Here is a 16,151-nt window from a genome sequence, read left to right on the forward strand (position 1 = left end):
CCCCGGTCGAAGCAAGGGATGAACTTTTGACTGCTTCCAGCAGAGCATAGCTGCATTAAGTGTCCGTCCCAAATGACTTGTTGGTCAGGTGGAGGCTGAAATTATTTTCATCAAAGTTAGCCTCTTATAAGCTCTGACCGGTGGGTTCTTCAAATAGTATGACTCGGATACTTCCTGAATTGGCATCTCAAACCTTCATTTGCCACAGAGAGCTCATTTCATCAGCTCTCAGCACAGGCAGGTACTTGCAGAGGAACTCTCTGCCCTTCTGAAGGCCCACGTGGTCGAGCCTGTTCCACCAGTGGGGAAAGGGCAGGGATTCTATTCCAGGTATTTCCTTGTGCAAAAGAAAACGGGGAAGGGGTGATGCATCCCATCCTAGACATAAGGGCCCTGAACAAATTCCTAGTCCGAGAAAAGTTCAGGATGGCTTCCCTGGGCATCCTTCTCCCAATGATTCAGAAGAATGATTGGCTGTGCTCCCTGGACTTAAAGGATGTACATATTCATGTCCCGATACTTCCAGCCCACTGGAAGTATCTTTGATTTTGGCTGGGAGCGCATCACTTTTCTGTACTGCTTGTTTCCTTTTTGGCCTTGTGTCAACTCCCCAGGGTCTTCACCAAATGTCTAGTGGTAGTTGCAGCATTGCTAGTCAGACTGGGAGTCTGACGATTGGCTGGTGAAGAGCACCTCAGTGGAGGGTACTCGAGTCCATGCGGATGACAATTCGGGTGCTCAAGCTACTAGGGCTCATTTTAAACTACCCCAAGTCCCATCTTCACCCTGTCCAGCAATTGGAGTTCATAGGAGCCTACCTCCTGGAGACGAGAGCAGACAATCTTGTCTCACTCACATCCAATCAGGTCATAGCTTGGCAGATGTTGAGATTGTTGGGCCACATGGCTTCCACAGTTTACGTTACACCCATGATACTACTTCTTATGAGATTGGCTCAATGGACTCCTAGTTTCTTATTAGTATCAAGCAACGGGGAGTCTAGAAGATGTCATCCAAGTGTCCCCAGAGCTTGTACGCTCTCTTCAGTGGTGGACCATTCAATCCAGTTTGACTCTGGGACTTCCATTTCAGATTCCTCAGCCTCAAAAAGTGCTGCTGAAGGATGCATCTTTCCTGGGATGGGGAGCTCATGTAGATGGACTTCACATTCAAGGAGCTTGGTCCCTCCAGGAAACGAATCTTCAGATCAATCTCCTGTAGTCTCGGGGATCTGGAACACTGTAAAGGCTTTCAGAGATTGGCTATCTCATCAAATTGTTCTCATCCAAACAGACAATGAGGTTGCAATGTATTAACACCAACAAGAAGGGGTGCACTGGATCACGCCATCTGTGTCTGGATGAGTCATTGGGCTCACCAACATGGCATCTTACTTTGAGCCACTTATATGTCGGGCACAAGCAATACCCTGGCTGACAGACTGAGAAGGATAGTGCAACCGCACGAGTGGTCACTATACATGGGCATTGCCTGCAAGATCTTTCGAGCATGGGGCACCCTCTGGGTGGTCTTTTTGCCACTCAGATCAACCACAAGGTCCCTCAGTTCAGTTCCAGGCTTCAGGCCCACGACAGACTAGTGTCAGATGCCTTCCTCCGCAGTTGTGGGACAGGACTTTTGTATCCGTTTTCGCATCCTGTTCAAACTTCTTCTACTAACCTATAAATGTACTCACTCTGCTGCTCTCCAGTATCTCTCCACACTCGTCCTTCCCTACACCCCTTCCCGTGCACTCCGTTCCCTGGATAAATCCTTCTTATCTATTACCTTCTCTGCTACTGCCAACTCCAGACTTCGCTTCTTCTGTCTTGCTGCGCCCTATGCCTGGAATAGACTTCCTGAGCCTCTACGTCTTGCCCCATCCTTGACCATCTTTAAATCTAGATTGAAAGCCGACCTCTTTAACATTGCTTTTGATTCGTAACCACTTGTATCCCCTCGCCTCCACCTATACTCCTCTCCTCTTTCCTTTACACATTAATTGATTTATTTGCTTTATTTTTTTGTCTACTAGATTGTAAGCTCTTTGAGCAGGTACTGTCTTTCTTCTATGTTTGTGCAGCGCTGTGTACGCTTTGTAGCGCTATAGAAATGCTAAATAGTAGTAGTAGTATGTATATGCTCCAATACCTCTAGTAGGGAAAACTTTGTTGAAACTCAAGCAAGATCACTGAACCATGATTCTGATCATGCTGTACTGGCTGTGGCAGATATGGTCCCTTTTCTTCTGGAGTTATTCTCCGAAGATCCATGGAGATTGGAGTGTTTTCTGACCCTCATCACTTCTACATCCCAACCTCCAGTCTCTGGCTCCTCACAGCTTGGATGTTGAGAGCCTAGAATTCGCTTTCTTGAGTCATTTGAAGGGTGTCTGGCCTTGCTGACTTCCAGGAAAAACTCCACTAAGAGTTGCTATTCTTTTAAATGGAGGTTTGCTGTCTGGTGTGAGAGCAAGGCCCTAGATACTCTTGCTTGCCCCGCACAGACCCTGCTTGAATACCTTCTACACTTATTGGAGTCTGTTCTCAAGACCAACTCCATAAGGGTTCACCGTAGTGCAATTAGTGCTTATCAGCGTGTAGAAGATAATCCCATCTCTGTACAGCCTCTAGTTGTTCGCTTCATGAGAGGTTTGCTTTTGTCAAAGCCCCCTGTCAAACCTCCACCAGTGTTATGGGATCTCAATGTCGTTTTTACCCAGCTGATGAAAGCTTCTTTTGAGCCACTGAATACCTGCCATCTGAAGTACTTGACCTGGAAGGTCATTTTCGTGGTGGCTTTACTTCAGCTCGTAGAGTCAGTGAGCTTCAGGCCTTAGTAGTGGATGCACCTTATAGTTTCATCACAATAGAGTAGTCCTTCGCGTTCACCCTAAGTTCTTGCTGAAAGTGGTGTCAAGTTCCATCTGAACCAGTTGATTGTCTTGCTAGCATTCTTTCCCTGACCTTATGCCCATCGTGGCAAACGCAGCTTGCACACCTTGGATTGCAAGAGAGCATTGGCATACTACATAGAGCGGACAAGACCCCACAGACAGTCTGCCCAGCTTTTTGTTTGTTTTGATTCCAACAGAATGGGGGTTGCCATCAGGAAACACACCATTTCTAATTGGCTGGCAGATTGCATTTCCTTCACTTATTCCCAGACTGGGCTGGCCAAGGAGGGTCATGTCTTGGCTCTTAATGTCAGAGCCATGGCCGCATCGGTAACCCACTTGAGGTCAGCCTCCAGTGAAGAAATTTGCAAAGCTGTGACGTGGCCTTCAATCCACGCATTCACATCACACTGTTGCCTTGAGCAGGATACCCGACATGACAGTCGGTTCGGGCAGACAGTGTTGCAGAATTTGTTTGGGGTCTAGAATCTAACTCCACCCTCCTAGGCCTGTTTTATTCTGTTCCAGGCTGCACTCTTTTAGATTGTATATAGTTTCAGGTTTATCTGTTTTATGTCCTCACCATTGCAAGGCCCAGTTGACCAATGTTGTTTTCGGTGAGCCTGGATGCTAGGGATTCCCCACGTGAGAATTAAAAGCCTGCTTGTCCTCGGAGAAAGCGAAGATACTTAACCTGTAGCAGGTATTCTCCTAGGACACAACAGGCTTTATAATCTCACAATCCCTCCCACCTCCCCTTGGAGTTGTCTCCTTTGTTGTTTTTACTTTACTTTTTGCTATAGTGTTAAACTGAGGAAACCGCGTTCTTGCAGCAGGCAGAAAGGCGCTCACGCATGCATGGTGGAGCGCATCTTGCACTCCATAAACCTCTCTATTAGCTTTGATAAATTCTGATCCGGGCGACACGGATCAGTATCTCCCACTTGTGAGAATATAAAGCCTGCTGTCCTAGGAGAATGCATGCTAAAGGTATTTTCGCTATCTCTACCCTGCATTCTCCGCAATCTCTTTAGCTATTCAGAGAAATCTGTATATAATCTGGTACTGGATACTACTTCTATATATTTTTGTCCTTATTCTCTTAACAATATGAAAGCCTTGTATGCCTTTGAATAAATGTTCCATTGTCAGTCAGAGAATTGGTTGAACACTTTTCTCCCAGTCTTTGTTTTTGAATTACTATACCTTGCATCATTTTTCAAATATCTGGAAACAGTGCCACAGTGCATTTTTCTAGCTTTTCTTTTTTTTTTTAATTAATATAGAGCAAATGTTTATATACATGCAAGAAATGCAAGTACTGACTATAATCCTATATAAGAATGCTCACTAAACTTTTGTGAAAGATTGCAATCCAAACTGGTATTACAAGGTTTGTCGTTTTGCTTTGCTATATTTTGAGGTAATTTTATAACTACTTGCATGAATAAAAAGTACCTGCAAATTTGCTAGATTTTTGTGTTGCTGTTTTCCCTTTGATTTACTTGTGTATTATTATTATTAATAAACTTGATATACTGCCTTTTCTGTTAAATAAAGGTCAAAGCGGTTAACATGTGAAAGCACCACAAAATCTGGGGAAATAGAACTTCAAATTAAAGTAGGAAAGAATACAATCATATGCTGAGATGGGAGACTGAAAACAAGGATGGGAAAAGGGGGAGTTAAAAAGAGAGGGCCAATATAGTGTGTAAAGTGTTAGGCTTCTTTTACAGAGCTGCGCTAGCAATTCCCGCATGGCAAATGAAAGGAAACCCATAAGAATCGAATGGGCTTCCTCTCATTTGCCGCACCGAGAATCGGTAGCACAGCTTTGTAAAAGAGACCCTCAATGCCTTCCCACCGGATCTGCGCTTCAGTCTCAAAAGCTGTCTAGAAATAATAGGTTTTCAATTCTGTCTTAAAGTTGACTAATGAAAATTCTGATCTAATATCTGCAGTCAAACTGTTCCAGAGATTTGGGGCTAGAAAGCAGAATTCTGAGTAGATTCATAATAAGCCTGTTTAGGAAAAGGCAATAATAGCCGGTTGGAATCAACAGATTGAAGTGTTTGGGACGGGGTGTAGGGGATAACCATAGAAACTGAATAGAGTGGGCTGCCTTCGTATAGTGACTTAAATGTAAGAAGACTAACTTTAAACAAAATGTGATGTGGTACAGGCAACCAATACAGTTTAATGAACAGTGGAGTAACTGGGCCAAAATGCTTAGCTTTGTAAAACATACAGATAACCAAATTTTGTGAAGTTTGAAGATGACATATTTGAAACTGTGGAAGACCAGCATATACAGTGTTAAAATAGTCTAGGTGAGATGTAATGAAAGAGTGAATTAGTGTGTAACGAGGAAAAAAATCGAGGTAGTCCCTGATGGAATGTAGACGACACAACCAAAAGAAGCCTTTCTTTACAACCTGTGAAATTTGTTTATCAAAGGAAATTCTGGAATCAATAATGGTGCCATGGTACTGATGGAGTCTGCTGCGGAGATAGAAAAATGGGTCAGTGGTGCAGCTGGTTTGCTCAATAGTCCTGAGTCCCAACGGGCAGTAGTTTTGGAATGATTGATAACAAGTGTATGAAAAGTTAACCAGTTGGGGTTAGATTCAGCAAGAGGGAGTTGTAGGATAGATGAAGAGAATATCATCTTCGTAGATAAAGAATCAGATGTTGAGGTCCTGTAAGAGAATTGCTAAAGGGCTAAGGAAAATGTTAAAACAACAATGGCGAGAGGACCAAACCTTGTGGCACACCACAGCAGGGGGGTATGTCCGGGGACAAACCCGTGGGGGTAGATACAAAGAAAACTCTATTAGAAAGAGATGCCCTAAATCATGCAAGATTATGATTAGATACTCCAATGGACTGGAGATGTGCAAGTAAGAGTGGTCCAAAAGGTCAAAAGTGGCCAATTGCTCTCCTTGTTTCACTTGATCTATCTTCCCTTTTTCCAAGACAGTGTTCAAAACTATCTCAGGCAAAAGAGAACAAATTCAAGCATCCACAGTGTTAGCATTGGCTTTGGACCACAGTGTCATGAACTGCCCTCATTTTAGCTACATGTTCCCATTCATCTGTGGAACCTTGCAGAAGGAAAGGGTTATTTAAAACATTTGTACTTTGCATAGTCCATGGTTCCCAGCTGATTACAACAATGGCGCTGTTTTTTTTTTCCTGTTGTATTTTGTATTTTATTGTAACTTTGTTAGCCACATTGAGCCCGCATAAGCTGGGAAAATGTGGGATACAAGTGGACCAATAAATAAATAAAATATCACACACACAATCAAAATCTCTAATACTAACAATAAAATTTTATATTAAGAAACTAGTAAAAAAAGGCCCGTTTCTGGAGCCAATGAAACGGGCGCTAGCAAGGCTTTCCTGTGGGCCCCCCCCCCCCCAACCGAACGCACCTTGGTTGTTAGTGAGGGCATTGCGCCGCCGTGGCCGCCGTCGATGTGTGACTGTGGCCCCCCACCCAACACACCTTCGTCGTCAGTGGGTGGCCTATTGCGGCGCCCTGGCCGTCGTCGATGTGAGTGAATTGCTCCGCCTCCGCCCTCAACGTCATAACGTTTGACGCGAGAGCGGGGCCCCGAGACTGTGATTTTGTTGGCTTCAGAGCTTCGAACTTACGAACCTTGGCTTCAGTGACGTCATCAGACAATAGAACGTTGAGGGTGAGTTTTATATATATAGATAGCACTTGAGAGTTCATAGTGTTTAATATTTCTTAATACAAATATCTCAGATGTGAAACTGGCTTACCCAAATGGCTCTCGAAATAAAAAAAGCCTTAAGCTGTTTTCTAAAAGAAAGATAACGAATAAAGTAAACAGAAGTGTTCAGTCTGCAGAAGTTGTGGGGATGAACTTCACACTTGTCTGTGCCCAATGACACCCGGTAGAATTCCAGTATGAGGCAGTAGACAAGGTGCATCTTCTATCTGCAACATATGAGAGCGGACTTCAAAATATGTGTGAGAAGTTGAAACCGTCAGTCTTTCTGCAAACTACAAAGCATCAGACATGACTTGAAGCTGGCAAATCCAATAATTGATGCAGTTTTAAAGGGAATAGAGACACACTTTGCTTCCTCATTTGAATCTAAAGAATTGAGCCTTATTGCAGCAGGCTTGTCTCAATTTCATTTGAGGTGATGCATAGAAGAACATTTGAAAGAGAAAGTTAGAAATCTTCTGAAGAATCATATAATGGTTATCGGCCACTCAGAATGAAACAGAGAAAACTACTGAATTAGCTGTAGTGTTAGATGATAGATTTCTTTTCATTTGGAAGCTGTAACAGTGGAAATGATGATTGTTGGAAGAGTACACCAGCAAATTACGTTATACGGGCCTAATATTCCGTAATTACTTTCAGTTCAAAATGGATCACAAAAAAACCCAAAAGAGCTAAATAATATATTCAGGATGTACAAGTAGGCAAGTCAAATTTAAACAGCATTAGAAATACTGACATTACTCTAATAAAATAAATTTCTGAAGCAAGAATGTTTTTAACATTCTTCTGAAACTTTAGTTCCTATGAGCCCTAATAAAAAGGGTTCCAAATGGAAGCAGCCTGATATGACAGTGACAAGGTCAACAGCTTTACAGATGTAATCTTTTTTTTTTTTTTTTTTTACAGCTGGGTAGTAGTTGTGCATATTTTAAATTACACCCTGTCTTCTGTTGGCAGTCAGTGTAATTTAAGAAAAAAAGGGGTAACAATTGAATTTATGGAGAGAATACACCAATCTATCTTCAGTATTTTGGATAATTTGAAGCTGTCTTATAAGGGATTTAGGAGTATCCTAAGCAGTCAATATTTCAATAATCCACTTGGACAGAATTAGTGTTTCTATGAATTAGAAGTTTAAGAAGCAGTGATGAATCATTGGACTATTTAAAAGCATTTCCATTAGTTAAGGAGGTTTTTGTTAAACACTGCAATTCATTCAAGTGCTAAGACATTTTTTTTTTTGTGCTGGTGGGCAAATTTTGATATCTGAGTGTAGTTGTCTTAGTGACGAGCATTTTGAAATGCTGTTCTTGCTAAGAGCAAACAAAACTTTTGTTAATTGTTAGGTTATCAATAGAAATCAAACAAAATAAAACATGGAAAAGAAAATAAGATGATACCTTTTTTATTGGACATAACTTAATACATTTCTTGATTAGCTTTCGAAGGTTGCCCTTCTTCATCAGATCGGAAATAAGCAAATGTGCTAGCTGACAGTGTATATAAGTGAAAACATTCAAGCATTACTATGACAGTCTGACAGGGTGGGAGGATGGGGACTTAACAAGGATCTGGGGTTCCTAGCCCATTATAAACCATAAAGCTGTATGTCTGTTGATCACACCACCCCTCACCTATCCACACCCATCCTGTTAGAATATCAGTGATATGCTTTGATGTCCCCATGCATACCTCCGACCCACCCCCATCCTCTCACCCTGTCAGACTGCCATAGTAATGCTTGAATGTTTTCACTTATATACACTGTCAGCTAGCACATTTGCTTATTTCCGATCTGACGAAGAAGGGCAACCTTCGAAAGCTAATCAAGAAATGTATTAAGTTATGTCCAATAAAAAAGGTATCATATTTTCTTTTCCATGTTTTATTTTGTTTGATTCTATTGATAACCTTAAGAGTGGACTAACATGGCTACCACACTCATCTAGTTAATTGTTAGGCAAATTTACTTTAGGAATAGTACTTATTCCAAAATCTGTTTTTATTGAACTGTTCCTTTGAATAAAACTGCTGCATTTGTTTTGTGTACAAAAAGATTTAAACTATTAGTATTCTTGGATGTGATATTGGTAAAGGAAAAGTAATTAGTTACTTTAAGCAAGTAACTGCAATCAGTAATCACTTTACTAAATGAGTAGTGTAATTACTGTAACTATTTTAAGCTGAGAAGTGACCAGTAACTGTAATATAATTTCTTTTGAAGAGTAACTAGCACAACACAGCCCCACACAAGGTGGGAACTGCTGAACCTGTGGCATCGGGGAAAGGTAGCTGTTGCAGATGCCAAGGGTGGTCCATCCAAAGAAGATTTACCACCACAATAAGTGAGATTTGAAGGCCAGTGAATTAAGATATGGCTGGGGCCCACAAGAAAAACTAACACCAGCTCTGGTAGATCGATGTAAATTCCAAAAACCTGACATAATCTAATCCATAAACAGAAAATAAGATTCCTTTTTTTTTTTTTTTTTTTAAACCTTTTTGTTGTATGGTCATTTTATTTTTCTAATTGTTTTGTTCCAGTCTCTTTCTTCTTTTTTCCATCTTCTCTTAACTCTCTTGCCACGGTCTTCCTGTCTTATCTGGCGATTGAAAACAGATTGAAGCTGCACCCCTCACTGATAGCTGTACGGTTTGAGGACTCCCACACACTTTAGAGGGAACATTATTGGCACCCCTCTGTCTCTATCCCTCGTCATGTATCCAGCATTGCCTCTGTGTCCTTATCACCCCTCCCTATTTCCAGCTTCATCCCTCACTCTTCCCTTCCTCTTATATGCTCCCCCCTCCAGGGGCCTTCATCTTCCTTCCTATCTATCCTCCCCCCCCCCCCTGAGGTCACCATCTCTCCCTCTCTTTCCTCCTTCCTCCCACAGGGTCCAGCATGTCTCCCTCTCTTTTCTTTCTTCTCCCCAGGAATCCAGTATTTGACCCTCTCTTACCTTATCTCCCCCCTTCCCCAATAGATCTATCAATTCTTCCTCTGTCCTGTCCCCCAGGCAGTCTTTTACACTTGCTTTTGATGCCAGCAGTGGCAATGCTACATACATGCTACCTCTAGCAAGCCCAGGGCCTTCCCTTTGATGCAACTTCCTGTTTCCAGGATGCATCGGAAGGAAAGCCCTGGGCTGTATATTTTTTATCTTTTGATTTGGTTTGTATTGTCTTTATTCTTATGTAATAGGGCTTTCCTATTATTTTTATTGAGTTCATTTCTATTTTGGTTTTCTATTTTTTTTTCTTTTTAGACTATTGTAAACCACTTAGATCCTATTGCCAGCTTGGCAGTGTATTACATTTTAAATAAACATGTACGGAAATAGGGTTCTCTGTAGAGAGCAGGATATGTCGGACGCAATCATAGCCACCTTCCTAAGGACTCGAGTCCAGACTAATCTGAGGGTATATAGGGAAATCCTACACATGCTCAAAAAAATCTTGGTGTTCTGACCTGAGAGAACTTGTTCAGTGTAGATGCTGTTGGATGGCATCATTTGTGTGTCTGTTTTATCCTGCTGTCTACACAAAACCCTTGTTGCCTCAACTTTGCTTTACTCACTGAAATACCTTTCTGAAAGTTCTTGTATGTACAAGTAAACCGTTTCTGTTTTCCAATAGGGGGTCTACTTTATATCATATTGCTTGGAGAAAAACCTACCAGACATGATGCATTTGTGGAGCGAAATCTTTAATGAGTAAGCTAATTAATCTGTAACTGAGCTATATATAAATATTTTGTATATATGCATTTATTTTTTTAAGTTAAAGGAGAAAGGAGACATTCCTTTTCATCCTGCTAGACCAGTCCCCCTACAAGCAGATGAGGTAGAGAAGCTGAACTCTTCATTGGTATCACTGGTATAAGGGGTGGTACAGCCTGAAACATTTTGATATTTCTCTATCTCAAGCAAATGATACAGTTTAAACAAGTGCAGCATGTTTTCTTAAGGTGGGCCTGACTCCTTGGGGTGCAGTCCGCAGCCTGAGGTAGTGTCTTTTGGCCCGTGCAGCTCTTAGGGTTCAGGCCACAATCCTTAACTCCATTCAAGCCTGGAGGGGTCTAACCCTGAGCCTTAGTCCATAGGCCCTCACTGGGCATGGCTGGCAGGCAGAGGTCCCCAGGGAGCCCCTGCTAGCAAGGTATGAGGCTTCCTTTACACCTCCACCTCCTACAGTATCTGCCCCCCCCCCCCCCCCCCCCAAAAAAAAAAGAGAGAGAGAGAAAAGACAGCAGTCAGGATGTATTTCCCTGGTTGCTGGCTGGGGAAATAGTTCATTAAAAATAAATAAAGGACTAAGGAGAGAAATGACGGGGCTTTGGATGCACTTGCAGAGCTGGGCTGAGGAGGCCCAGAGTTCCTTCCCCAGCAGGATGAGTTAGGTTGTGTGGGAGGGTGGCGGCAACTGATTCTCCAGGACTGCAGTCTTTGAGCCATACTAGGAGGGGGGAAATGTGAAGCCTGCAAGAGATTGGGCGGGGGCGAGCAAGCAATTCTGCTGATTCCTACATATGCAATGGGGCAGCAGTTTCTTCATCCTGGCCAGGTTTGGGGTCTTCCCTGATATGCCTCATTGTGGCGAGGAGCCCATTTTCATTTCTGACTTTAGCAGTGATAGTGGCCAACGTTCAGCATGACTGGAGGAGCGTCTTAGCTTTGAGGTAGAGGTAGCAGATGGGATCCTCCCCTGCCCTTGAGACAGTGACGCTTCTGGGGGGGGGGGGGGGGGGGGGGCTGGTCAGGGGTGTAAGAGGCTTAGACGCCCGAGTCTGGGTTCAGTGCAGAATGAGCCCAAATCCCACCTGGGTCTCTTCAAGAGGAGCTTGAGGGCTTGTTATAGGAGTCTGACTCCGCGGGGATGGGGGGACCCCTCTGTGGAGGAATTTAACCCCCCCCCCCCCCCCAGTGGTCTAGTTATTTAGAAGGGAGGATCTTAGCCACTTCATTGATTTAGTGTACTCAGCTTTATGGATTTTGGCACTGACCCAGGCAGAGATCTCAGATGTGGACCCCATCCTGGAAGGTATTCAGAAGCCACACAAAACTTCTGCCCTTCATAGGGCTCTGACAGATTACTCTGAGTTGGAGACATAGGAGGATATTCTTCAGAGCACAAAGCTCTTCTTGTTAAGTTTATTGTTTAACTGTGTATGTTCACTTCTGTTAACCATCTAGAATTGTGGGATAGGGTTACAAATTTTTAAATAAAATCTGGTTCTGCATGAAGAGCTGAACAGATTGCTGTGTCTCCCCAAGTGGATGTTCTCGTCATGACGATGACCAAAAGACTACCCTTCCTGTCAAGGGCGCTACCATGAAAGATGCTTCTAAAAGGAAGTTTGAGCAGCTCCCATCTTCCTCCTCACAGTGATGAGTACAGACTTCTGTGTACAGAGGCTATGTTCATAGGGTCCTGTTGTAGTGGATACAGCAGTTGCCAGATTTCTTGGAGGCTGCTTGCTTGGAGTCAGAAGTGGAATTTCTGATGGATGTGCTCTGATTTTGTTATGCATTTGCTTATACTCGGTGGCTTCAGTTGTGATTGCCCTATAGAAGGCTATGGTTTCTAAGATGTACCTAAGCAACTTCCTTTTAGGGGCAGGTTATAGTTTGGTGTGGATTTGGAGAAACTCTTGAAGAACCTGAAGGCCGGGGAAGATTGTTTGCAGGTAACATCCCAAGCCTTGGAGAGTAGGTATCATTCTAAGAATTAGGGGCAGTACTGTCTGGGTAGAAGGTTCCCGGGTGTCTACATCTGCAAAGGGGCAGAAGGGTTTGCTCTTTCAAGGGGGCCAGGAAGGAGAGAGATTTTGTGGCCACAGCTGCTTCCACCAGTTTGAGGGCCCCCAATGAGGGTCAGTGAGACCCCTCAGAGATAAATTAGTGGCAGGCTCTTCTACCATGAGTGGACTCTCATTACTTCTAACCAGTGGATTCTGGAGGTGGTACAGCAGGAGTATGCCTTGGAATTGCTGAACCCGTTTCTGACACCTGCAGCTCTTCCCTCTAAAAGAGTGGTTACTTCACCTGGGGCATTGGAATCGGTCTCATGCTAGAAACAGGGCTGAGGGTGCTGCTCTGTTTTGTGGTCCTTAAGAAGGGCAGCATCTTCTGCTCTATTTTAGACTTGAAGGCAAAAGCCATTCGCTTAGCTCTGCAATTGTTGCTCCTATTATTGCAGGGAAAGACTCTATGGGTAGTGTCCAAAAATCACACAGCAGTGACTGTGGGACCCCAGAGTGTGGTGGTGATACTGGAAGTTGGCTGGATTTGCAGCTGGGTGGAACATCATCTGTTAGTGATTTTGGTGTCCCACATTGCGGGGACAGAAAATGTGCAGGCAGATTTTCTCAGCTGGAACTGGAGGAGTGAGAGCTGAATCCCTCATTCTTCCAGTTTCTAGTGGAGCATTGTCGCTCCCCATGCTTCAACTTGACAGCCTCACATTAGAATGTGAAGTGCTCCTGATATGTCAGTCATGGGACAGAGTTTGACTTGGTGTGCTATTGCAGCCCTAACTGCAAAAGCCTCTGTTTTACCTGGTTCTTGATCAGCAGGGTTCTCTTGAGGGTGGCCAGATATCTATTTCTCTTGGCCCCGGTGTGCAGATCTGGTTTACTTGTTGATATGAACTTCACTTCCTCTATTATAGGGTCAGGGGCTTCTGAGGCAGGGTCCAGTCATGATGGAAGATCTGGATCTGGCCTGGCTTTTGAGAGGCATCACCTGAGGAACAAAGGTTACTTGGCCTCAGTCATTTCCATGTTGCTCAAAGACCACAGGCAATCTATGTACTTGGCATAAGTTTGGGTGTGGCAGGTCTTTGAGCAGAGATGTGTGCAGAGTGTAGACTTTCCCCATGGCAAGTGGAGTTGTCAGTCCTGGTATTTTTGCAGAAGGGGTTAGTGCAAGGTTTGGCTCTGAAATCCCTTTTAGGTCCCTGGTGGTGCAGGTGGATGATATATAATTTTTGCAGGGAGCGAAGCACATCAGTCCTCCACGTTGAGCCATGCTTCTTAATGCCTTGATAGGTCTGCCGTTTGAGCTGTTGAAATGAACCGCCTTAAAGGACCTCACTTTGAAGGTAGTATTTCTTGTTGCCATCTGTTAGGCAAGGCGAGTTGCAGGCACTATCTTGTAGAGATCCTTACTTTTCCTCTTCATACAATCCTGTCATTCTTCCCTGAGTTGGATTTTCCCCTTCCATGTGAATCCAGTGATGCCATTCCTGGCCTTTTTTGAAAGGGAAACATCTATTGTCCGAGGACAAGCAGGCTGCTTGTTCTCACTGATGGGTCGACGTACACAGCGGCCCCCACCTTCGGAATTTTTCAAAGCAAAAATCTTCAAAAGTTTTGACAGAACCTTCTGGTGCGTGTGGCACATGCACTGCGCATGCGCAGCCATCTTCCCGCCTGTCGCACGAGAGTCCGCTCAGTTGTTTCTTTTCCGCAGTTAGGGAGTGACTGCTTGTCGGTCTCTTTCTGTTGGGCCCGAAAAGAGCCTTCGTTTCTCGAGGATTTTTTCCTCCTTTGTCTCGTTTTTCTTTTGTTTGCCCTGTTCCCTTCAAAACTACAAAAAAAAAAAACCTTTATTTCCTAGTTTTCGTCCTTTTAAGTTTCCTTTCGCTTCTGTCACGGCCCTCTTAGGCCACGCGTATGTGGTTTCTCATTTTTGTGCCCTTTTCTTTTGGCACAATCGAGAATTTTGACTTTGCTGCCACTATTTTTCCGTCCATGTCATTGAGGACTCCCAGTGGCTTCAAGAAGTGTACTCGGTGCAACCGGGCGATCTCAGGTACCGACCCCCACGCGTGCTGTCTTCAGTGCCTTGGGCCCGACCATCGCCCAGACGCATGTAAGTTGTGTCTCTGCCTTGAAAAGCTCTTCAGGATCGTCTTTTTGGAGCTTCGCCCGGTTCTTCGGCGTCGATGTCGACATCGGTACCGGCACCGGAGATGGCATCGACTTCAGGAGCGCAGGTAATGGCTGTTCGAAGACCACCACATGCTGGGAACAGTGAGCAGTCGAGTGGGTCTCCACCTGCCTCGAAGACCCCTGCTGTGCAGGCCCACCGGGACCGACCACTCTTGGACCCGACCCCGAGGAGGCGTGTGGATTCCACGGCCTCGTCGGTACCGAGGAGTATCGATGACGTGCATCGAGCAAAGGCGAAGAAGCATCGTCATCGGTCTCCTTCCAAGCACGGTACCGGGAGCTCCGGGGCGTCGAAGGATTAGGCACCCGTGAAGCTTAGACGCAAAGAGGAACGCTCACCCTCCATTCAAGAGGTGTCGGTGCATCGGTCTTCGAGCAGTCGAGTACCGCCTCATCGACCTCCAAGGATTGTGACACTGACTCCTGTAACGACACTGCAGCCTTGCTCGACGGCGGCTCTAGATGAGCGCATCCGAGCCCTGCTTCCAGGTCTTCTGGAGGCATTGCTGCGTCAGTCTGCTCCGGTGCTGGGGGGGTTTGTGCCCTCTGCCCCATTGGTAGAAGTGGCAGCTGGCTCTATGCCTGTGGAGAGGTCTTCGACGCCGGTACCACCTGCGGCCTCGGCTGCCACCCAGGTCGACTCCCCGTCGACATCGCTGGAAGGAGTTTCATCGCCGCTGGCATGGGAGTCGACCTCTTGACATCGCCATCGAGGACATGGTTCCTCGGTGTCGAGATGGGCCCGGTTTCGGACTGCAGTTAAGGAACTCTTGTCCGATACCGATGAAGATGCCTCGTGGGATGAAGTGGAAGATCCCAGGTATTTCTCTTCTGAGGAGTCTTATGGTCTTCCCTCTGATCCTACTCCTTCGCCAGAAAGAAAGCTTTCTCCCCCGGAGATTCTTTTTCTCTTCATTTGTGCGGGAAATGTCTGTGGCTATTCCCTTCCCTGTGGTATCTGAGGATGAGCCTAGGACTGAGATGCTCGAGGTACTTGACTATCCTTCACCACCTAAGGAATCATCCACAGTTCCTTTGCATAATGTGCTCAAGGAGACACTTATGCGGAACTGGATGAAACCACTAAGTAATCCCACCACTTCCAAGAAAGCTGAGTCCCAATATCGGATTCACAGAGAACCTGAGCTGATGAAGTCGCATTTACCTCACGATTCTGTGGTTGTTGATTCCGCTCTCAAGAGAGCCAGGAGTTCTAGAGACTTTGCCTCGGCGCCCCAGGGATGAGAATCTAGAACCCTGGACTCTCTTGGGAGAAAGGCCTATCAGTTCTCTATGCTCATGGCCAAAATTCAATCATACCAGCTCTACTCGAGCATTCACTTGAGGAACACGGTGAAGCAACTGGCGGATTTGGTTGAGAAGCTCCCTCCGGAGCAGGCCAAGCCTTTTCAGGAGGTGGTCAGGCAGCAGAAGGCGTGTCGTAAATTCCTGTCCAGGGGTGCTTAACGACTCTTTTGATGTTGCATCCAGAGCCGCTGCCCAAGGTATAGTGATGCGCAGACTGTCATGG

General features: G+C 44.9%; 1 protein-coding gene across 1 annotated transcript in view; it reads left to right on the top strand.

Annotated features, from left to right (window-relative positions):
* LOC115458893 (presequence protease, mitochondrial-like) overlaps positions 1–16,151 on the top strand; it is a gene marked incomplete at its 5' end in the record, with an annotated part of 169,180 nt that overhangs the window by 79,622 nt on the left and 73,407 nt on the right. The window contains 1 exon segment of the mRNA XM_030188734.1: positions 10,303–10,379. Within this exon segment, the coding sequence (XP_030044594.1) occupies positions 10,303–10,379 (77 nt within the window).

The sequence above is a fragment of the Microcaecilia unicolor genome, unplaced genomic scaffold, assembly GCF_901765095.1.
Source record: "Microcaecilia unicolor unplaced genomic scaffold, aMicUni1.1, whole genome shotgun sequence".
Classification (NCBI taxonomy): Eukaryota; Metazoa; Chordata; class Amphibia; order Gymnophiona; family Siphonopidae; genus Microcaecilia; species Microcaecilia unicolor.